The following is a 24,838-nucleotide window of genomic DNA, read 5'->3' as shown; positions in this document are numbered from 1 at the left end:
ACTGTGCTACCTCCTCATATACTTGGTTATTTCTGATTGAGTGCTGATCAGTGTATATAAAAAACTGTAGATTTAATTTGAAACACTAAGATGTTATCTTCTTCCAGGTTCTGGCTGGTGACTAGGGGATATTAGCGATCCCAGATAACCTAATCTAACCATTGAAGATTCTGTGACGGAATTAAGCCCTGCAGCAAATCACTGGAGTGACTATTTTCTCAATTCTCCCAAGAAGGGTGTGTAGCTAGTACTATCCTACATATAGAAGAGAAGTTAATTCCTCATATATAAGAGATACCTTAGAACATTAGGGATTAAATACTCTTGGAACCCCAGTGGAGAACTGTCTTAATCAAATCTATGCTTGAAAAATGATCCAAAGCTGAGCTCTAGTTCTTATAAGGATTTATTTCTAGTCTTATTTCTAGTCCCCACTTTACTGGGTCCCACCCTCAAGCATGGGGGATTTCTAGGGCCCTTTCTCCTTGGGCATCCCATGAACTTCTATGTTTTCTTCCTTAACTCTGCTGAATTTTTCAGTCTCTGCAGTATTTCCCAAAAAGTCAGTGTCACTAAGGATAAAGAGGCCCCCCAAATCTGATTGTTTTGGTTTCTTTCTTCTCCTGGATCTTGGCCCGCAAATCCTTCACTGTCCTGGAAGCTCTCTTTTGCTTTCTAACAAGTTTAAAAAATATATTTTGTCTTGTTCTTTTATTCTTTTAGTTGCTCTGCGTGTGTGTGTGTGTGTGTGTGTGTGTGTGTGTGTGTGTGTGTATGAGAGAGAGAGAGAGAGAGAGAGAGAAAGGGAGTTAAAGTACCCAGCCCACCACTATAGGAAGTAGAATGCCAGAACAAAAGGATACACATTTGACAGTTTGACAGCTATGGCCATATTGTCTTCTAGAATGGTTGTACTAATTTACACGAAAACATCAACAGTTTTAATGGTTTCTGTCTTTCCATGTTCTCCCTCAAAAATCAATACTCGAAAATATTTGATAATTTAATAGGTTTTCCTTAAATTTGCACCACTAAAATTTCAAGTTATTTAGGGAAAAATTATGTATTTGCTCTGTGTGTAACATTTTGAACATTCAAAATTATTTTGATGCTCTGTTAGATGTAATTTTCAGTATTAGAGCAAATACACTTTGAACGACCAAGTTGTTATTAATAATATTAATTTATTATCATCATAATAATGCCTTGTGACATTTTATGTTCCACTGTCTTCTATTGCTATTCAGCATCTGTATCTTTAATGCCTCCTCTCCATGACTGTCCTTTTAAAGACAAGAATACTTGTCTCTGGGTCCCCTCTAGTGCTTGGCAACACAGTGGTCATTAGGCAAGTATTGCTTTGATTACAAGAAACAAGAGCAATCTTAGCAATATCTGGAAACAGCTCATTTATTCAAAGGGTTCTCCCAATCCATGTGATCCCTGGGAAAGAAGTTCCTCTAAAGTTCCTCTAAAGATCAGTGTTGGTTTGACAACACTCTAGAGCATCAGTAAAATTCTCAGAGAGCCCAAACCTTATCACCCTACTCCATTATTTTAGAGTTTTAATCTTCAAACCTGTTTTGAAGGCAATGATTTGTACTCCTTGGTCAAGAGAAAAGTATTCTGACAGAGATCCAACTTTCAGAACGGCAAAGAAAGAGAACTGCAAATACACTGTGGGATAAACTGCACGACTATTTATAACTGTCAGGCTTAAAGCTTTCCCAATCTGTTATCTTGACTGCCTTCCTTAATAAAAAAAAAAAAAGAGAAAAGGAGATGTGTTGTACAAAAGCAGTGAGCCAATGTTTCTTTGGAAATTATTAATTACTTCAAAGGAGACTTTCTTATTTGTAGCTAGCCATTTCCCTAACCCAGGACAGAATAGGACTAAAGTAATACCCAGGCTTGTGTTTGTAAGAGTTAGTCTAAATTTTAGTGTTACATTACAAATGCTATGTTTCCACAAGATTTTTGAAGCAGGGATTTCGGCAAAAGGCAGCAAGATGGACAAGCTTGAAAGAACTAGTAAGCTCTAAGGTCAGATTCCTTATTAGAAGAGCAAAATATTAAAATGTTTTTAAAATAGGGAAGCTCCTCATCTATGATTACAGTGTCCTGGTTTCACACATGAGAAGCAGGGAGATGTACTATAGAACCCCTTTCATAGCCCTAAAATCTGTGAATGCAATAGATCATATTGCATTAAATACCAGAAAATGTAACCATGGGCTTTCAAAAACGTGCCATCTAAGATATATATATATATTAGATGTTCAATATGATACTTGAGCTTCATTCCTGTGCAGTAAGACAAGAAAAAGGGGGGGGGGGAATGTATAAATAGGAAGAACAAATGGTCATAATTCACAGATTTTATGACTACTTACCTGAAAAATCCTAAAGAACCTATAAATACTTTTAAAAATTAATAAGATAAAGAATGATGGTTACCAAATCAAATAAAAAAGTCAACTGCATTTCTATACACAGCAAGAGTCAAAAAATTAATTTTTAAGATATTAATTTTACAATAGCAACAAAAATATAAAGTGCCTAGAAATAAATCTAACAAAATATACTTAAGACTTTCAAGGAACAAATTGTAAAACTTTACTGAAAGATATTAGGAAAGATCTAAATAAATGGAGAACTAGGTTATATTCTTGAAATGAGAGACTCAATATTATAAAATTGTCAATTTTCCTCAAACTGATCTATATAATTTTAATGCTCTACTAAACAAAATGCCAGCAGGTAAAATTTGGAGGAATTTGATGGTTCATTATAAAATTTAAGTGTAAAATCAAAGGGCCAGTAACAACCAAGACGTTACTAAAGAAAAATAAATTGAGGGGACTTGCCCTTTCATATATTAAAGTCTGTTGTAAATCTAATGTAATTATGATAGTGTGGTATTGGGGCATAAAGTGCAAAATGACTAAGGAAACAGAATACAGAACTCAGAATAAATGCACACATATGCAGATTTGACTTATGACAGAGCAGGTGTTGAAAATCAGTACAGAAAGGTGGACCACACAGTATAAAGAGCAAAACAACTGGGCACCCACATAGGATCTGTGGTAGGCTGAAAAATGGCCCCCAAAGATATCCACATCCTAATTCCTGTAACCTATAAGTATTATTTCATATGGCAAAAAAGGTGAAAATTATATGACAAAAGATGTGATTAAGTTAAGAATTTTTAGTTGGGGATATTATGCTGGATTATCTTGACTACCGTAGCTTAGAAGTTGCCTTGAAATCAGGTCATAGTAGTCTTCCAATTTTATTCTTCTATTCCAAAGTTGTTTGGATTATTCTAAATTCTTTGCATTTCCATAAGAATTTTAGAATGAGCTTGTCAATTTCTACCAAGAAAAAGCTGTTTGGATTTTTATTGGAATTGCATTGAATCTAAAGATGAATTTTGGGGGGAAATGACATCTGAATATTTAATTTACCCACCTATTAACAAGGTACAGTTCTCCATTTATTTAGGTTTTTAATTTCTCTCAGCAATGTGTTCTTTTTTTTCTTTTTTTTTTTCAGTACACGGGCCTCTTACTGTTGCGGCCTCTCCTGTTGCAGAGCACAGGCTCCGGACGCACAGGCTCAGTGGCCATGGCTCACGGGCCCAGCCACTCCGCGGCATGTGGGATCTTCCTGGACTGGGCCACGAACCCGTGTCCCCTGCATTGGCAGGCAGACTCTCAACCACTGTGCCACCAGGGAAGCCCTCTCAGCAATGTTTTATAGTTTTCAGTGTACAGGTCTTCCACAACTTTTGTCAAATTTATCTTTAAGTAGTTCACATTTCTTAATGCTATTGTATTATAAGTAATATTGCTTTTTAAAAATTCAATTTCCATTGTTCATTGTCTAGAAACATAATTGATTTCTCTATATATAAATCTTGTATCCTGCAACCTTGTTACACACTTAATTTTCAGTCCTTGTCAAAATATTCTTTAGCACTATCTCCACAGATTTTAATTCAAAAAACATAGGTGAAACCCAAGAACCTACATTTTTAATGAGCAGCCAGAGTGACTCTATGCAGATTCTCTAAGGATATTACCTCAAGAAAGATATGAACATTGTTAACTATATTAACTTCTGACAACAGGGCAGGGTAAGCTGACTCAGCACATCCTTCCACTTCAAATACAAAAAAAATTATTAAAAGTATGACAAACATACAGTTTTAATACTTATCCAAGCCCAAAAGAAAGAAAGGAAAACACCAGGTGCTAGAAATAAAAAGGGAACTCAGAGATTTTTAAAGTACATACAGCCTTATGGTCTAATGGCTTCAGTTTAAACACCCTCATAGAAATAGGGCATATGGCTTTGTTCCTATCTGGGAATGAAGAACTGAACTTCGATCCCTGCATAAATTTAGGACCTTGGAAAGGATGCCTCTTTCCAAAAAGGAAACTAGAAAAATTCTACCTATTGGTCTAAGGGAGCAGTGATGAAGCTTGTCCTCTACCTTGCAACCTGAATAGGGGGAAAAGGCCCCTATGAGAAATCTAAGTCCCATGTATAGGTATGGGATCCAAATTTATATTATATTATAGGTGAAAGAATCAGAAGCTGTGGAAATAAAAGTTGTAAAGTCTTGAAGAAATAAAAAATTGTTCTGAAGGAACACCTCCATGATCCAGTACCCATACTGTCTTAGTCTGTTTGGGTTGCTGTAATAAAATACCACAGACTGGGTGGCTTAAACAACAAACATTTATTTCTCACAGTTCTGGAGGCCGAGAAGTCCAAGATCAAGGTGCTGGCAGATCCAATGACTGGTGAGAGCCCTCTTCCTGCTTCACAGATGCTGTCTTCTCTCTCACATGGAAGGATGGGCAATGGAGCTTTCCAGGGTTTCTTTTATAAAGGGCACTAACCACATTCATGAAGGCTCTGCCCTCTACCTGATCACCTCCAAAGTTCCCACCTCCAAATACCATCACATTGAGTATTATGTTTCAAAATATGAATTTTGGGGCAAGGGGGCAGGGCCACAAACATTCATTCCATAGCACATGCTAAAGATGAGCTAACAACACAAACATTTCAAGCCGTCTGAAGAATCAACATGAGGAAAATCAGTGGTTACTGAAAACATGCAAATTAGTACCCCAAGAGCTTGAGATAATAGAACAGTCTTAAATAAACTCTAACATAGCATTCTCAAAATCTTTAAAGAGGTAAATGAAGAAAGAGAAACCATTTGAAGGAGACAAAAATGAAAGTATTAAAACCAAATAGAACTTCTAAAACTGAAAAATCAAGTTGATGAAATAAAAACTGAATAGATGAATATACCAGAGTAGAAATAGCTGAAGAAAGAATTAGTCAACTAGAAGAAAGATCTTGGAAAAAAACCCCAGAATGTATCATACAGAGATGAAGAAATCAAAAATATAAAGGAGAAGTTAAAAGACTCTGCAATTCCATGGGAAAGACATATATCTAAAAGAATTTACAGAAGGAAAAAATTGAGATAATGAGATGAAAACAACACTGAAGAGATAACTGCTGAGAATTTTCCAGAATTGATTAAAGGTTCTTAAATTAAAGAAGCATATCAAGTAGGATAAAGGCAAATCCATCTCAGTGAAACTGTAGAACATCAAAGCATAAAGTAATTCTTAATATCAATCTGATAGAAAGACAGATAACCTAAAGAAATTAAAATTAGACTGCAGTAGATTTCTCATCTCAACAATTCAGTCCATTGTTCACGCTATGAGGAAGCAAGCAGCCACATGGAGAGGCCACTGATAGGTTCCAGCAAACAGAACCTGGTGAGGTCCCTGCCAACAGCCAGGATCAAGTGCCAGATATATAGATGGATGAGCTAAAAAATGAAATCAGCTTCTACCTTCAAGCGTGTCCAGCTGTCTTCATGTGGAGCAAAGAGAGCTGTCCTTGCTGAATCCTGAATCACAGATCTGTGTGCAAAATAAGTGATTGCTAGTTGTTTGAAGCCACTAAATTTAGGATGGTTTGTTATGCATCAAAAGATAAATAGAACAAAGTGACTTAAGCAAATTAGGGTTTTTATTTTGCTCACATAGGACACTGGGAAATAAGGATTTGGGGGAGGGTAGGATTTAGGGGATTAGGACATGCTGCTGCTGCTGCTGCTGCTGATGGTTGAAAAGAAAAAGAAATATTGATTCGATGGCTACTTTCTCTTCATGTTCATAAACCATACATACAACTGTATTTACTATAGGTTTTAATGTTTTAATATATGGTGGAGCTAGTCCTCCCACAGTATTCTTGTTGAATTTTCTAGGCAACCCTACTTCATTTATTTCTTCCATAAGAATTTTAGAATCCACCCAATTAAAAAAAACAACCTTACTGATATTACCATTGGGATCACATTGCATTTACAGGGGGAATTGACCTATTTATAATGTTGATTTTCCTGACCGAAAACATGGGCGTTTCTATTTATTCAAGTTTTCCTAAATTTGGGTATGTATAAAAGACATTGGTATATTATTCCCTGTATTTTTCTTTATGTTTGAAGTATTTGATAACTGAAAATGTAATTCAAAGTAAATATAATCTAAAGTAGTTGATCAAGAAAATAATTTCTCATTCATAGGACTAAGATACTTTATATTATTATCAGGTTGCAATCTGATGAGTTTTGAGAAAGACAGCTTATAAATATGTAGAGTATTACTCACTTATTACTCTGAAAATCCAAAAATGTTTTTAATGATTGGGGTGATTTAGCTTTTCCTTTCCTAAATCTCCATTCTTTAGTTTAATTAGGATTAAACTCAAAAGCCTCAGATTGTGCTAAAAACTCAGATGTTTCTCTTATGATGCACAGAATGAAAATGGACAATAAGGTTCATATTAACTGGGTCTTTAAAGGAAGCGGGTATGTCTGGAGTCATTTCCAACAGGCTGCTTTTCTGCATTTGACTCTGAAGCACCCATTAACGAGGTTGTCTAGCAATATATTTCACAATTGAAATCAGAAAGTGCTACTTCCTTTGAAGTTCCCATATGGTGATCCAAACCAAATATGTGTAGTTTCCCTTTGAGTTTTTTTTTTTTAAAGGCAATCTTCATGATTAAATCAGGTATTTACACATTCCATTGTTAAGTCAAGATACATGAAAGATCAGTTTTGAGACCTAGATCAAACTATCAGCAAGTCTTTATAAAGATCTAACACACAGGTTTAACTACTTCTAAGGAAATATGAAAATTTTAAATGAAGAAAAAAATTCAGTTTCAGATTAACTGAAAAGATTTTAATGATGTTGTATTTGCCATATTCATGTCTGAGCAGATCACTCCCCTGCTTAGAGCCCTTCAGTGATTCCTTACTCACTCTGGGTGAAGTCTGAGGTTCTTAGTCGGGCAGACAAGGGCAGCCCTCCAAGAACTGGTTCCCACCTACTACACCAGCCTCCAGCTTCATTTCCTGCCCCCGCCTGTCCCCTCCCAAGTTTCTCTGTCTCTCTCTGTTTCACACTCCAGGAACTTGCAGTTATTTGTCATTTCATGCTCATGGTATATTTTTACATAGTGTTTCTCTATGTGTTTTCACAAGTGTTTCCCTGCTTCTTGGGCCCAGCCCCTCCTTTTTTTCACTTGACTAACATATATTTCAAGACTAAGCTGTGTGTCCTGTATTCTTTTCAACTATTATCATTCATTCACTGTATGGCATTATATAACTGTTGATTTATGTGTCCGTTTCCCCCCACTCAATTCTATGCCTTTCTGAGGGCAATTCTATGCCTTTCTGTGCATCTCTGTACTCATGGTGCCTAGATATAAAAGCTTTCAAAAGAAGAAAAGGTTGTCGTTGGAGATGTGGGTTAAATTTCATGCATCCCGAGCGGCCTCCCCAAAACCAATGACACTGGCCTTCCCTGCTACTTCCTGTCTCTGAACATACATTCACACAATGGAACACTATACAACAATGAAAATGAAATGCAACTAGAGCTACAAGCAACAACGTGGATGAGACATGCAGATTGATTCCAATTATGTACATTCCAAAGGCAAGCAGTACTAAATTGTAATGTTTAGTTATACACACATGGGAGTATAAGCTATAAATGAAAGCAAGGAAATAATAATCATGAAGGATAGAATGGTGATTATCTCAGGGAGAGGTTGGGGTGAAGGGAGTGTGATTGGGAAGGAATACACAGGGGGGCTTATTGAGGCTGGAATTATTCTATTATTGATCTTGGTGGCAATTACATAATGTCTGCCTATAATTATTTGTTATACTGTACATGTGTATATTAGTTCCCTATTGCTGCTAGAACAAATTACCACAAACGTAGTGGCTTAACATACAAACTTACTATCTTAAAAGTTCTAGAGGTCCAAATCCAAAATGGGTCTCACTGGGCTAAAATCAAAGTGTTGGCAGGGCTGCGTTCCTTTCTGGATGGTCTAGCAGAAAATCCATTTTCTTGCCTTTTCCTTTCCTAGAGGCTGCTTGAATTCTTTGGCCCTCTAGCTTCAAAGCCAGAAATGGCTGGTAGAGTCTTTCTCATAGGGCATCATTCCAACACTGAGACTGATCCTTCTGCCTCCCTCTTCAACATTTAACGACCCTTGTCCTTAAATGTCCCAGGACATTGTCCTTATCTTAACGTAAGCTCATTAGTAACCTAATTCCATTTTCTGCCCTAATTCCCCTTTGCCATGCAATGTAACATATCCACAGTAACATACCCACAGATGCTGGGGACATGGACATCTTGGGGAGGCCATTACTCTGCCTACCACAGCACACGTTATGTACATTTCTGAATCTGTGTTCTATTTCTCAGTGACAAAAGGTGAGAAGTCAAATTGTGGTATGCAAATACAAAGAATTCCTATACAACCATGAAAAAGGATGGTCCCTTTTTATTTAGTGTTATGCAATAATCTCTAAGAAATATTTTAAAAGCAGTGTTAGAACTACTGTGTAAAGTATGCTGTCATTTATGTAAAATGGTATGAGGAAAAGCATATCTATATGTATTTGCTTTTATATGCTCAAAGCATATAGGAAAACAAAAGCAAAGCAAAACAAAACGAGGGAAGGAGCTTTTCTATTTGCCTAAGAAGTATTTCTTAGTGGCCTAAAACCAGGAGGTTTTTACCAAGCTTTGAAGATAATAGTAAGGAATCAGCACCAGCCCTTGAAAAGACACAGAATTGCACAGAATTTACAGGGAAGACAATATGGAATTACTGTGTAAACAAAACCCTTCCCTGGCAATCCTATCTTTTAATAAACCACTAACAAAATAAAGAAGAATGTCATGGAGATGAAAAATTACACCGTTCAGTTTACCCAGGATGTGAATTCTGTGGCAGAATTCAGAATTGCAAAGGAAACAATAGATAAATGCAATTAGTTATGTAATGTTTGGGAACCTCCTGGAGAGCAGCCAGCCCCCTGGTATATGGCCAAGCACAACATCCCAGGGAAGCCATTGTTGGGAGGGAGGTCCCAGCACCTGTGATGTGGGGGCCACTGGACCATTTCCAGCCTATGTCTGAACACTGATATACCAACATTTCCTCCAGATCCATTAAGAAGTCCAGGGAAGGGGCTTCCCTGGTGGCGCAGTGGTTAAGAATCTGCCTGCCAGTGCAGGGGACACAGGTTTGAGCCCTGGTCCAGGAAAATCCCACATGCCATGGAGCAACTAAGCCCATGCACCACAACTACTGAGCCTGCGCTCTAGAGCCTGCGAGCCACAACTACTGAGCCCACATACCACAACTACTGAAGCCCGTGCACCTAAAGCCTGTGCTCTGCAACAAGAGAAGCCACCACAATGAGAAGCCTGCACACAGCAACAAAGAGTAGCCCCTGCTCGCCACAACTAGAGAAAGCCCACACAGCAACAAAGACCCAACACAGCCAAAAATAAATATAAATAAAATAAATAAATTTATTAAAAAAAAAAAAAAGAAGTCCAGGCTAGATGAGACTGGTCTGAAGTGTGAAAACAGACCTGTCAATCCAGAAACTCCTAGTCCATTCTTCATTCATTCTAGGACCATCTTGAATATCTAGCATACATGGGCAAGGGAGATAGCAGATCAAACTAGGATTCATTCACTCATTCCTTTATTTTTTTCATTTATTTGCTCATTCATTTAATCAGTATTTATTGAATGGCTTTATCTTCCTAGTGCTAACAGCTTAAGACATAGAGTATGATTTCAACATATAAATTTTTAAAACAGGTAAAACTACACTATTTTGCTTAGGGATGAATACATAGGTGGTAAAATTATATATGAAAACAAGAAAATGACTATCATAAAAGTCAAGGTGATGGTTACATCCAGGGAAGGTGCAGGAAATATCATCATGAAGGGATACATACCTGGGGTGGGTGGAGGGTGGCAGAGTCTTGGGTTAAGCAGCCCCCTGTAGACTGCCTGACTCCTTAACACAAAGAGAAAAGTAACTGCACAGATATGAACTGAAAACAGTCCATAGATATGGACTGGAAAACAAGATATTGCAGAACAGTGGAATTTTTGCACTTGGGGATACTAATGATTGTGTACTCTTATTACTCTCCCTCCCAAGTTTAAAATCACCACGGTTATATTCCTGGGAGACCTACACATTAAACAGCAGAAGTAAGTAGCACTAGCTACCCTGAAAATTAAACTCATTTTCTTATTCTTATATACAAACAGATAACCACAGACCAGAAGACATTGGAAGTAACCCTATGAATGCATACCTGCTACCTTGGATTTTTCTGACTAATAAATGTCAGTATTTCTCTGGGCATCCTTATTTAATTGCTTTAAATGGCATTTAATATTATTTATTATTCATGTTTGAGGATTAAAATCTTGTTGTTTGACAACAGATAATCAATCCTGTAGGTCTAACTTTGGAATGTTAAGATTTCCGGAAGAATAAAATGAAAAGAAAAAAAAAAGAAAGAAAAAGGAGGAAAATATGTAAAAAAAAAAATTTCCCAGAGCTGGAAGGGACACATGAGTAACCAGACTCAAATGGCCCATAGAAAGCTGAAGAAAACGAACTAGGAAAACTCACTCTTGGACACAGCTTCATGACATTTCAGACCCCAAGTACAAAAAAAGGAAAAAAATGAAAACAAAAACCCTAGAAAATATGAGAGAGAAATACAAGGCCACCTATAAAGGAAGGAGAATTGGGTGGCCTTCAAACTTCTGGATTTTTACAATAAAGTTGGCCCTATGGCTTCGAAGTTCTGAGGAGAAATTATTTTGAACCTAGAATTCTACAGTCAGCTAAACTCTCAAGTTGGTATGGAGGCAGAATAAGACATTTTCCTGCAGGCAAGGGTCAAAGTTTCCCACCTAGATACACTTTTTCTGAGGAAGTTACTTGAGCAAAGTGAGAGTCAAAAGATATAATGGAACACACATGGAAATTAGAGAAAAATTCCTGGATAAAAACTGTGCAGGAGGTAACTGATCTAAATTAGAATAAAAAGCTGGTGGGCTCTGAGGAAATGTCTTCAAGGAGAAGAAGAACATGAATTCTGAAATTAGATAGGAATAAAGAAATGAGGAATTAGAAACCACAGTGGGGGGGAAATACCAAAAGCTGTACAAAAGAGTCAAGTCAATTATGAAGTAAGCTAAAACAAGGTATAGTTAAGTGGTGGACAGTAAAGAAAATCTACAAGATACAGACCTTAAGGACATTCTTTGAGTGTCTAAGGGTCAGAACACTCAACCAACAGAATATAAAATGTAATCTCAGAATACAACTTGACCCTTCAGTGTATATAGACAAAATAGAAGACTTGAATGTGGTTATCAACCATGACAACACAAAGCAGAATAACTCACAGAAGAGGGAGAAATAGGGTTAACTGCAGTGGGCAGGTTAGGGGTCCCAATATCTTTATACATCCAGAGATACTGTAGAGCTGATGGATCCAAAAATACACTTTTAAGTATATAAATAAAAGTTATTTAAGGCTATAAATAAAACTCATAAAATAAAATAAATATAATAAAAATAATTGGGTTGCCAGGGGCTAAGGTGGGGGATAGAATTGCCTGTAAAGGGGCATGAGGAAATTTTATGGGGTGATGGAGATATTCTACACTTGCTTTTGGTGGTGGTTACATCACTGTTTAGGTTTGCCAAAGTTCACAGAACTGTACACCAAAAAAGGGTGAATTTCATTGCATGTAAATTATAAACCAATAAGCCCAGGAAGCGGTAGAGGAGACAGAGGTGAACTAAATCTTCATCTTTCATAATGAGGACTCAAAAGTAGTATATAAAATTGATAAATCAACAATAGCCATACAAGCATAGAATCAGCAAAGGAAATTACCACCACAAGAAACACGTAAAAGCACTTCTTGGAAGCAGTACTGGAGAAATAGACTGTTATTTAGCTTCATATTACTATATGCATGTTTTACTTATTTAATGGCATCAGCTTTTTAAAAAATTCTGAAACATTTTTAAAATACAGAAAAGTCTCCAGAGTAGTGCAAAGAACTTCTATACATCCTTTGCCCAATAGTCCCCTTTGTAGCAAAGGATCCAATCCATGCTCACATGTTGCACCCAGATATCATGTCTCCCAGGTCTCCTTCAATCTGGAGCAGTTGTTCAGTCTTTTCTTCTTAAATTTTTTGATATTTTTTGGAGATTACAAGCCAGTCATCTCGTTTTGTCCTTCAATTTGGGTTAGTCTGATGCTTCCTTGTTATTAGACTCAAGTTAGGTATTTTGGTCCTAATATCATTGAAGACATGCTGTGTTTTCTTTGCATCCTAGCGGGTGATACACAATATTGATTTGCTCTATTTGCTGGTATGAATTTAAATGACATCTACCAGGTCTGTTTAGGGTAAAGTTAATTTTCTCCTCTTTATGATTAGTAAGTATTTTGAGGGAGAATATTTTGAGACTATGTTAAAGCCTGTTCCACACCTCCCTTTCACCTATTAGTTTTTAAGCCATTGGTGATTTTCACCAGAATTGGTTATTACTATGATTGCCAAATGGCAAATTTTATTGAGTAGATTCCTGTTTATTCAATTGATTATAATCTATTAGTGTCATTATTTATTTTGATTCTCGACTTGTTCCAAATTTGGTCAGGGAGAGTCTCTTTGCTGGCTTCTGTGTCATTTTGACATATCTGTCTTTCTTTACGCATTTCCTTATTTTCCAGCACAAAAGGATGTTCCAGGCTCATCTTGCTCTTTCTCTGCCTCAGTTCTAGAATCAATCAATTCTTCAAGGTTCCTTTTGAGTGGAGGGTGGGATTTAGAAACCAACCTTTGGGTGCTAGCTGTGCTCATTGCTATTAGGGTCTCAAAGCTTCCATGACATCTCAATGAACATAGCTAGGAATTAAGCATATGTATGTACATACACATATACATATATTTACATTTATTTCTATATCCATGCACATCAGCAACCCTGAGTTCACAGTGATAACTCCAATTCCATTCCAATATCAAAGGGCTCATCTTAGGCTTCCTCCTTTCCATATTTGTATCTCCTCCCTTCGAGAGTGAAAAATACTGGCTCTTGTTATCCTCAATATATTTACTTTTTGCTTAACTCCTCTATATGTATCCAACCTCCTGAAGCCATCAGGTTGTCACCCAACTAGTACACCCTCCTTGTGGCTCTGGCCACCGCCAGGCTGCCTTCCCATCTCACTTGGCCTGCATTATTATGATTAAAAACTTAAAAAGGAAAATATTAAGTAGCCAAATACTACAAAAAGAACAAAATATACCATTGTGATATAACACTGTGAGAACTGGTGTCAGGTAATATTCTTACTGCTCTAAAAATCAAAGGGTAACCCAGACCCATGGTTTCCCATCCCCACCCACCACACCACAATTGTAATGTACTTCAAAGTTTGATCTGTACTAGAAAGTGTGACATGCCTAGCTTGACTCCATCATTCCCCTATTGATATCATACACGGCACGTAGCCTGAACATTCTCTCCTCCCTCCCTCCCTCCCTCCCTCTCTCTCTCTCTCTCTCACACACACTCACACACACACACACACACACTTTATCACTTCATGCTCTAGGTACTTGGTAACCTGAGTTTACCACACGGAAGAAGTCTTTACCTGAAATGTCACAGTAAACAGTCTGCTGGTAGAGTTTGGCTTCCCGAGGGTTAAAGTACACAGTGATTTCAGCTGATGAATTGGGCCAGACATCACCTTCCTAAAAACATGACAGAATCATTAAAAAACAATATGATGGAAGGAATGCACTGCTTTTAAATGCTGTTGTTGTAACTCCAGGAAATTTGAAGGAAATATTTTGACAACAAATAAAAGAAAGCACAATTTTACCCAACAGATAGGAAATTTCTACTACTTGTTAAGAGGTGGTACAAGCTGCAAACAAGCTTCAAAGATCATTTCAGTGAGTTCATGAATATATAATTAGTTACTAAAGGAAACTAGGGTGTTTAGGGCATTTTTAAAATTTGTGGATTCAATTAACATTCATTATATGCCACTGTGTGTCCAGCATTGGGCTTCAGAGATGAAGAAAGGTATGGTCTAAGATTGCATGGAGCTCACACCTCAGAGAGATGATAAAAATGTACACAAATATCTTGAAATATACATGATAAGTGCTGCGCCTTATCTATATAAGGTCCAGAAAGGCCACAGGGAAAGAAGTATGTAACTCACCTGATGGAAAAACCATTCCTAACTTTTGAGTGACAGCATAAGGAAATACTCTTATTCTGTGAAAACGGCAATGGCTCAAGGCAGAACAACGGCCAGATCAAACTCTGGTTCTGATCCAGTGTGATATTATTTCTCGTTTTAACTCAAACTACTCAAAAGTCACAATAAGAAAACCAAGTTTTGAACTTGTAATGCAACATACCACATATCAGAATCCCCTTGAGATATCTTTTGAAAAATATTTTTGTACTAACCATGTAACTTTTCAGGGCTGTAAAAGGAGATGCTATAGCACCTGCCTCAAAGGGTTTCCTAAGGTCTGACGAGGGGTCATGCAGGTCAAATGCTTTCTGACCCACATTCAGTACACAGTAAGAGCTCAGCAAATAACTGTTTGCTATGACTGATGTCATTCTTATGCCACTTAGAAAGACTAAGATGAAAGTATCAGAAAAATTAGGGGGAAAATGTGTTTTTTTCCTATGGTTTCTGTAAATAAGGCCAAGGACATCAGTGATAAGCACACCTAAAAATGTATAAATGGTCCTACCAACTGAATAGAAAACTAAGGAAAGGCAACTTGATAAATAATTAGGATCCAGTTTCAGACAGTCCCACATGCATGTTCTATTTCTAGTTTGGCTGGAACTGAACATAGTGCTGGAGTGAAGAATCAAGCAGAGAGCAAAGTGGTTTAAAATGCAGACGTCAAACAAGATGGGGAAAACAGAAAACTAGAGCCAATTTGGGTTTGCTTACGAAGGTAACAGCCTGGTGAGTGTGCTTCTCAGGCAACGTCGCCCTGCTTCAGAAGCATGAAGGGCACAGAGTCTCCGAGAAGCAGCAGTGAGGGGGACTTCCCTGGTGGCCCAGTGGTTAAGACTCTGCACTCCCAATGCAGGGGGCCTGGGTTCGATCCCTGGTCAGGAAACTAGATCCCACATGCTGCAATGAAGATCCCGCATGTGGCAACAAAGATCCTATGTGCCGCAACTAAGACCTGGCACGGCCAAATAAATAAATAAATATTAAAAAAAAAAAAAAAGAAGTAGCAGTGAGGGCTGTGGGTGTCATGTGGGTCCCAGGAGCTCTCACTTCCACATCAGCCCACTAGCATGAAGGCTCCATGAGGGTGGGTGCTGCTCTATCTCCAGCACCTAAACCAGAAGTGGCTCATAGTAAGTGTTCAACGTATTTATTGAGTCATTCACATCACTCAGTTTGCACACTGTGTAGTTATTGGTAAATGCCTATTCATCTTTGCAGTCTACTTCTGCCATTTTCTCCTCAACTGGAACCACAAAAGTCATACAATTTTAGAGCTGACACGGACTTTTGAGATCATTCAGGGCATAGGGAAGTCCTAAGCACCTTTGCTTATCTGCGCATTTCACCGTGGCGCTTTTCCAAACCTTGGAACGGGTATCTGTTTTATTCTGATAAACAGCGACTACCTGGCCCATTTTGATTTGTGGGGGTTTTTAGTGATATGGACTGCTATGAACACTCGTGGCCAGAATGAGCAGAGAGGCCAGGCAGAAAAAGTGGCTCATCCATTCACTGGTGTATCAGTGGGTAGTCCATCTCAGAATGTCTAAAGACCTGGCCTTACTCCTAACCCTTGAGACAAATGTATTCCCCTGCTGGGTTTAGGCTCTGCTTTGTTTAGAAGTGTAGAATGGACACAGCTAACCCGTTCCTATCCAAACTGACCACTGGGGCCATCTTGGATCCCTAGAAATCCTCTGCTAGAAAAATCTCACCAGAGTGGTAAGAAATGCCCCAAAAAGGATATGCTAGGAATCAGATAAGCTCGGTACATGTGTGAAAATTCAAGGGCCTTACGGTTTGAGCTGGGCCAAACCACTTTCAAACACAAGAAAATCCAGGGTCCATGCGCATACAAGAAGGCAACAAACTTAAGTTCTATCCCAGAAGCACTCTTGCACATCCCATCATCAAAGAAGTCTGATTATCAGACTGGTGGGTTGGAAAACCGTGGGACAGACATGCTACAGAGAAGCAACCAGAACCTCCAAGAGGAGGGAGCAGTGGATCCAGGAGCGGACTGTCTGATATGGAGCCCCCTGGAAGCTGAGAAGCCCTTCCTCCACGGGGTTCTTCAGACTGGGAGAATGGGACTGTGGGTGCCGTGCTTTCTTATCCTGGGCTGCAGCTGTTTTGTTGTGCTTAAGACGTAGTAATTTACGGCTTTTACTGAGCCCCCGGAGACAATTCAAGGACAAATCCTATGCTAAAACCTCTCCTGGGCTTGTATCAGGTAATGTGCATTAAGAGGGCTGAGTGTATCTACAAAAACAGAAGCGTGGTCATTCAGTTTCCTCCCACAGAGGGATGTTTTCAATATTAGGTCATTTGAAGGAGGTAGGAACATGCAGAAGGACACTTTTATTTTTCAGTTGGGATTAAAATAAAAGTTAAAGAACTTCAATTTCTTTACGGCAAAAACTCACTATAGCATTTTCTACCAAATCAGAGAGAGCAAACCCCAGTAACAGGCAACCAGCCTAACGTGACCCCACTGCTACTTATATATCTTTGATACCTTTCATATTACTTTTCCCACACTTCTGAAGTTAACGTCCATGCCATTTATGTCTCTGAAAATAATTTTTCTTTCTTTATTGCTCAGTTCTAAACTTTCTTTCTGAAAGCCAAAACATTCAGAATGTTCCCTACTGGCTCTGACATCAATATCCTTTCCTCCCAGTCCTGTGAAACCAGCCTCATCGTACAGAACCCCCTGCTGTTCTGCTTTCCTTCCATATATGACTCCTTTCCCATCACTGTCCATTTTCCTGCTCCAAATGAGAGATGAGTATGGAGAATATAATCTGTAAATGACCATTATCTTGTTTGATGAAAATAATTGTCCCAATGGCCTTCACTTTTACTGTAATTACCTTCCTTCTTGGTCTTAATGTTTCGTTTTTCCCTCAGACCCATGACTGCCTTTCACTTATTAATCAAGTGACCTGCTAGAAGGAATCAACTTTGAATTTTCAGGTCTAAAGTTAATTCCCATGTTTGCAGTTTTTGCCCCAATATTAAATATTTCTGGAAATGGAATTTCTGGAACACGAACAACCAAGTGACTCGACAGGGACAGTTCTGAGACTTTCTGAAAGCTGTCTATGAACATGTCACCACTGGTTCATGACAGGTCATTAATACGATCATGAGAAAGGTGTCTATTAAAATGACCTCCTTTAAAATTATATGGGCAATGATTAAAGAGGCTCTTTAAAAATTCTCTATTGAAAATCTTTAAATAAAAATAAAATATTTTAAAAATCACCTTTCTTCCCCCCCCACCTATTACCCATCTCCTTCCTTCCAATGAAGAATTATTTCTGAAAATTATGCAAAATCAAAACCCAAAGTGCAAGAACAGAGGGTTATGTACACATTTAATTTACTTGGTTATCTGGAAAGTAGTTTACAACATGACTCAAGGCCTAAATTTATCATATAAAATAGCTGCATTTTAATTCCCAACTTACACTGAGAAGAGTAATCTAAACGTTTGCCCGCTCAAATGTTATACTTTCCGATCATACTTTCTAATCTGACAAGAGATCAGACACAATACAAGACTGAACTGTATATAACTCCAAACTATATAATATTTGCAGCCATTAACTGAGAGCTCATGTTCCCAGCACTGTGTTAAAATGCTGATATACATTATCTAGTTCAATCTTTACAACCTTGTGAAGTAGTACTATCCCCATTTTAAAGATGAGAAAACCAAGGCAAGGGGAAGTTAAGTATCTCACCCAAGGCCACATCAATAGTAAGTGGCAGAGCTGGGATTCTATAATACTTTTTTCTTTAACTTCCTGAACCCTACTGCAATTATAACAAAATGTCAGGTCTCACCTTTCTCATATTGTTTTTAAAAAATGCCAGGAGAAATTTAAAAACACTATAACCGACAATCAGGCTTCATTGAAGCCAGCATGACCTGGTGTTCCTGTCTAGTGAACACAGTAGGACACTCTTCATACTCAAACATTCAGGTAACTTGGAAGGTGACTCACAGGAAGTTCTTGTGGATGATACAGTCAACATTGGAGGATCTTTATCAAGCTATCCTGGTGGGGTAGGGTACAGCCAGCTCAGAACAAGCTCAGTGAATAATGACTTCAAGAGCAGCTATAATGTGTAATGAGTTCCATCATGTTCCACCAAAATGGAAATATTCTTGACTATATAATCAAATATTTTCAGCTATCTTATCATATTTAAGAAAAATTTAAAGAATTTCTCTTGGGAAATAAAAACATCCTCTTAAAGTCAAATTTCTATCAATCAATAAGAGAAAAAAATAAAAGCACTGATTAGAAGCTATAATCTGTGTCACTACCCACAATTGCTCTTGTAGCACCTTTCAGATCAATGGGAGGCTATCTATTGTCACTTGGGGCAAAGAGAAGTGTCTCAGAGATACAGGGAAAAAAACAGAAGCTAAAAAACTGAAGGTAAACTATCCTAATTATCATGGAGAGAAAAGATTGAATTGGCACATGACACGCAAGGAGATTTTTCTCGTCCAGTGTATCTCCTAGGACTAGAAACTGTGAATTTAGTAAAGTTTTGACTCTTAAAATAATGACCAGAAAAGTTTCTAAGAGAGGGGTTTAAGATTTGGCCATCTGTCAGAGAAAGTTTCACAAAAGGTGTGTTCTATCTTGGGTGAGATACTCCAACCCATGTACGGTGAAAATTCCAGTGGGGTTTTGCAGGGCTGAGGTAGTTGTGCATGATGCTCATGCCTTTCTCTGGAGACAGCAGACATACGTCTCTTCCAACAACGAAGGGTCTTAATTTATTTCATAAGCCATGAGGAACCTTGCTGTTTCTAAGACTTCCCTAGGCCTCCCTCTACCTCCAATGGTTCTCTAATCTGAGCACAAAGATCTGAGAGGACGAACAATAATAAAGGGAGGGTGAAGAATGGGAAAACCACACCGACAGAAGAGCCGTGACTTGTCAAGGACAGTGTGCTCTCAGCAGATCCCTGTCCTCCTTTCTCCTTTCCAGTGTCCTTTTCCAAGGAGTCAGCGCCCACATGTTTGCAATGTGACTCACGACTAATGGTACAAGAAGTGGAAGGGAGTTGTAGTAAAAAGCTAGATCTTTCCTCTTTGGTAGCCATCTGGGCTCCCACCCAACCTGGTTCTGCTGAGCTCACATGCTATGCCGATTTGGGAAAAATAAATTAATGTGAGCTGTGCTTTCAAAGTCTGAATTGCTGAACCACATGTTTTCCGCAGGCTTAGGTGATGACAAAGCATAGTTTACTGTTACTTACATGGTAATAAAGAAATTATCAAGTTTCTCGCCCTTTTTAAGGCTTAGTTACATTAAGCTGAAGCTTCCCCAGGGATTCTGGATGAAGGAGCAGAAATGTCTTCCCTGCTCACTGATGTCAGTCAGCCAATCATTTAGGGCCAGTTTGGCCAAAGGTCTTTAAATTCTCAGACCCTTATTTCTGAGAAAATATCAAGTGTTCAACATTCAGAAAATTGCTGCATCTTAAAAGTGTGACCTGAGCCAGCAGTACCAGAGTTCAGAAACAAGGCTAGCACAACTGTGCTGTGATTTCTCAGAGGACTCCTAGATGCCCATGGAAACCGAAAGCTTAATTCTCTCTTTTTGCCCTGTAATATTCTTCTGCCTCTCAATTCTCGCAATTGTGTTTTTTATCTCTGACTCTCTCTCACTCAGGGTACCCAAGAGACCTAAGCAGAGGAAATAACAGAATGAGACTGTCAAAATTCTGTACAGCCAAAGTCCATCTAGTAAAATAGAATATTGTATTTCTGAAGGTAGTCAATTCCACTTGTTTTTCTGGAAGGCACAAAACATGCCTAATAGACTAAATTTCACAATTCTTTTCCAAAGGGGGAAGAAAACTATATGGATGCAAGTGGCTTGAGAAATGATCAGTATTCTGTAGAACGTACTACCTTCCCTAGGTCAGGAATAAATGGGAAATTTTAGGTTAATTGCATTAATATTTCAAGACATTATCAAAAGAATGGACATGAGGAATTTGATAAAAATGGTAGTAATACAGCACATGCTTTAATGACTAGAACAACAATTATGGTTACTATTAGACTATCAATAAACTACCAAGTAAAAAAAACTCCTTCCAGCCCATTTTCTTGTATCTGCCCAGGAATGCCTTCTCCCTGGGTCTTTGCCCACCCACTTCATCTTCAATGAACATGTCTGGGGTCTCTCAAAAGACAAACTCCCACTTCTGCACTCTGTGACCACATCAGTACCAAAGATGCCCCAGCATAACTCCTCAAGGTTCTTCCAACAGACCCCATGGCAATGGTAGGCAATGAGCATGATGAGAAGACAGTGGAATTAGCCAGTGGCCAGGTGGTGGTAGAACAGAGTAAGAACTTGAAGTTCTAGAGTTTTGGATCAGACATTCTTACAGCATTGAGTCAAACTACTTCTCACATGATCACATAAATAAAATGTGATTTAAATTCAAACCCATCACCACTTTTTGACAATTTAAGGACAGTGATCTCTTAATCTTGAATCTACTTGCTTTAAATTGAAAGAGCCTCTAAAATAGGAACAGTGTTCCCATAAAACACTCAATACACAGAGAACACAATAAGGGCTAAACTAAACTTTGTTTTGGCTGACGCATTTAAAGAACCACATATATAGACATAGGTCTGAGAATATAAGCATAGCATTTCTTACTTCCTTTCAGACCCTAAGGTAACATGGGTTTTTGTGGGTTTTGTTTACTTTTTAAGTTTACCTCAGTTGAAGACAATATCCTACCTGGTGGACACAGAGGCTGAAGGGCCCATCAGAAAGCAAGGTAGTCTCTAAACCCCTGCATCAACCTTCAATTTTATTTTTATTTTTTGAACAGGACGTCAATTAGAGATTGACTGTTAGATCAGTAGGTGGCACTGCTTGGTTTTAATCATCTCTGCTTCTACTATGAACTCAGCTCATATCAAGAAGCTAATCAAAAGGAATCACATCCTGATAAAAAAACTAATCGATGATGCATAGCTCAAGTGTCAGAAATTAAATAGTGGCTATTTGGTGTAACTGATCTTCTATGTGAGCAAGATTCAGAAGGTCCTTCAGTAGAAAATGGTGATGAACAAGGTATAATAGGGTAGAAAGACATGTAGGATAGGCTGGCGAGTTCTCAGCTGTCTGGTTCTCCTCTTGGCCATCCTTCTCTGTGAATTCACAGCCTCTCCTCTCTTTGCAGGGCCTCTAAAAATGAGCACCTGGGGGCTGTCCTGGGCCCACTGCAAGTTTCCTTCTTTGCTCTGCTCTTAAAATTTCCATCCGCTTTTCACGCCTTCCATGAAGACCTCTAAAGGATACTCACCTCCAGTCCTGATTCCCATCCCACAAGTACTGCAATCCCAAAATTATGTGGACATCTAGTGTCATCTCAAATTCAACATGTTCAGAAACAAAATCATCATCATTAATTGATTTCCATTTGTTCGTTCCTTCCTTCCTTCCTTCAGCCACCCATTAATTGGTACTGTGCTAGGCCTGGGATACAGATAAAGATAAGGCACTCCTTGATGTTGACAATCTCGGAGTCTGTTCTCAAACTGGAGAATCATAACCTACTAGCTAAAAAGGATCAACATGCCCAAATATCCTTATTTTGTGTAAAAGGCAACTGATGCCAAAGGAGACCAAACTGCTTGTTTAAGGTCACATTCGCCATTGGCAAAGCTAGGAGTTAAACCCAGGACTCCTGACTTGCTAATTCCTATCAAAGACATCATAATTCTCCCAGTCACTCTAGTTCAGATCTGAGAAGACATATGATTCCTCACCATGTCTCACCATCAACGGCCAGTCAGTCAAAGAGCACTCTAGTGTCCTTCCTTTGAGCATCTCTCACATCTGCCATTTCCTTTGCTTTCTGACCATCACCATGCTGTTCCAGGTCAGTGTCACCCTCACACGTTACCCTCCACTTGCCTGCAGAGATGTTCAGTTTCCCTGACCCTCCCTGCACTAGTGAATTTCCCCTGCCTGACCTGCACTATCCATCCCACCCTCTAACCATCCTCTTCCAATTTGATCCACAAGCTGATGCTATGATAATCTTTCTAAAACACCCCGAACACATCCTGTTCCTGATCCAAACCTTACAGTGAGTCTCAGATACCCTCAGCACCAGTTACCAAACTAGGATCCACACAACACTGACTCCGGTGGATACTGTGTGGGAAAAGGGGTCTCTCGTCCTGGGGAAATACTGTTTGCACTTTTCCCTTTGAGAGTCACCTTCTCTTGAACCAGTATTTCCCAAACTTATTTGAGCACAAAATTCCCCTTGGCAAGGAACACACACTACCACCCCTCAGATCCAATATTTACAGAACACATAATGTGGGAGACAGTTGGCTATAGTGTAACGGGTTGCCAGGGCAGCCCAGATATGCCAACTCTCCTTCTCAGTCTCATTTCTTATATTCTCCATGACCACCTGCTCCAGAAAAATCCATCATTTCATTGTTGTTTAATATGCTATGAACCTATTATTACAAGTTTCCCTTTTCTTTGTTTTCAAAATTTCTCCAATTGGAAACATCCTTCTTCTTCTTTTCTATTTAATTAAATCTTACCCTTCCTCCAACATTCAGTTCAGATTTCATCTCTTCTATAAACCCTTTCCCAACTCTATCATCCAAAAATACTACAAAATTTATTTACCTGTATCATAAAACCAAAATCTCAATAGTGGAAAATACCCATAGTTCACATTAGAGTCAAGAAGCTAATGAAATTACAGAATTTTCCCATCAAATACCTTCAAAACTAATTTACAAGGTAAGATTATATTACACTCACAAGAACTGTATTTCTATAAAACTATCAGGATCTCTAAGTAGGAAATTTAAGATCAATAAATATACCAGTATAACTGACAATGAGTTCTGTTATTCTGGCCAGAAAAACACTACGGATAACACTAGGAAAAATTCATGCCTTCATTTTTCACTTTGCAAAAATGATCAAGAATCAGCTAATGAATACTATCATGAGAAGAAAACCTGAATACTGTACAGAAAAGACAAAATTATTACAGATGCCATAACCATCACTTAGGTACTAAGCAAATATTATCTATCCCCTTCCTGGGTATTTTTTTCACATAATATAAATGAAATTAGTCTCATTTATTTAAAAAGGTATCATTTCTGTGTATCATTATTCTACAAAATGTTTTTCTTCCTAATAGTGAAAAAATGCCTTGTGATAAGAATGCCCAATTCAGTTCCTATCTAGAATTTGAAAGGAATCATATTAAGTGCCACATTTTAACACATATATCTGCAGCAAGCAGCTTTGGGTTTCGTGCATGAGAAGAAAATCTGAGGTACGCCCAGTCTTCCTACTTCTGAATTTGAAATATACAAGCCTTACCTGCAGGCCTCCCACCTCCTTCTCACCACCAATGTTTGCCACCCCAGAGTCACCCACTCCCAGAAGGCTATGAGAAAAGGACAGCAGTCATCAGTCTGGATTCTCCGTACCGGCTAGGAAGAATCTTGGACTGCCTACACTCTGGACCTTACCAGCCACGTCTAAGATTGCCACGATTGATTGCTCCTCCCTGCCTCTGCCTCACTCAGCAACTTACTTGCTTGGACTTGTCATGCCTTCCTGATCTTTTCAGCACCTTTGGGCATGACCTACTTTTATAGGTGCATGTCCTGTCCTTCCAAGACTGTATGCTCACCTTGATTTAACCTCTTTCTGGGCTAACTCATTATATCTGAAGATCCCTTTGCTGAATTGAGCCCTGGATAGTCTTCTGACAGGAGAGAAGATTCAGCCTCAACCCACATCTCCAACCTTGTTTCCCTACATGAACCCTTTACTTCAAGCAAACTGATCCACTAATGGAACCTTGAATGAACCATGCCATGCACACCCCCAATTTTGTTTTCCAAAAGTTCCATCCTGCAAGACCCAGTTCAAGGCTCTGCTCTCAAAAAGCCTACTCTAACTTCTTAGCCTATGATAATCACCTCAGCCTC

The 24,838-nt window shown here is 38.5% G+C and overlaps 1 protein-coding gene across 1 annotated transcript in view; it reads right to left on the bottom strand.

Moving 5' to 3' along the window:
* The window catches only part of HYDIN (HYDIN axonemal central pair apparatus protein), a 431,085-nt gene that overhangs the window by 245,388 nt on the left and 160,859 nt on the right, over window positions 1-24,838 (bottom strand). Inside the window, exon 11 of the mRNA XM_024735584.1 lies at window positions 14,160-14,259. Coding sequence (XP_024591352.1) covers window positions 14,160-14,259 — 100 coding nt within the window. The remainder of the gene's footprint in view (window positions 1-14,159; window positions 14,260-24,838) is intronic.

Source organism: Neophocaena asiaeorientalis, unplaced genomic scaffold, assembly GCF_003031525.2.
Source record: "Neophocaena asiaeorientalis asiaeorientalis breed wild unplaced genomic scaffold, Neophocaena_asiaeorientalis_V1.1 scaffold40, whole genome shotgun sequence".
In the NCBI taxonomy this organism is placed as follows: Eukaryota; Metazoa; Chordata; class Mammalia; order Artiodactyla; family Phocoenidae; genus Neophocaena; species Neophocaena asiaeorientalis.
This window is presented reverse-complemented; position numbering and strand designations above follow the sequence as displayed.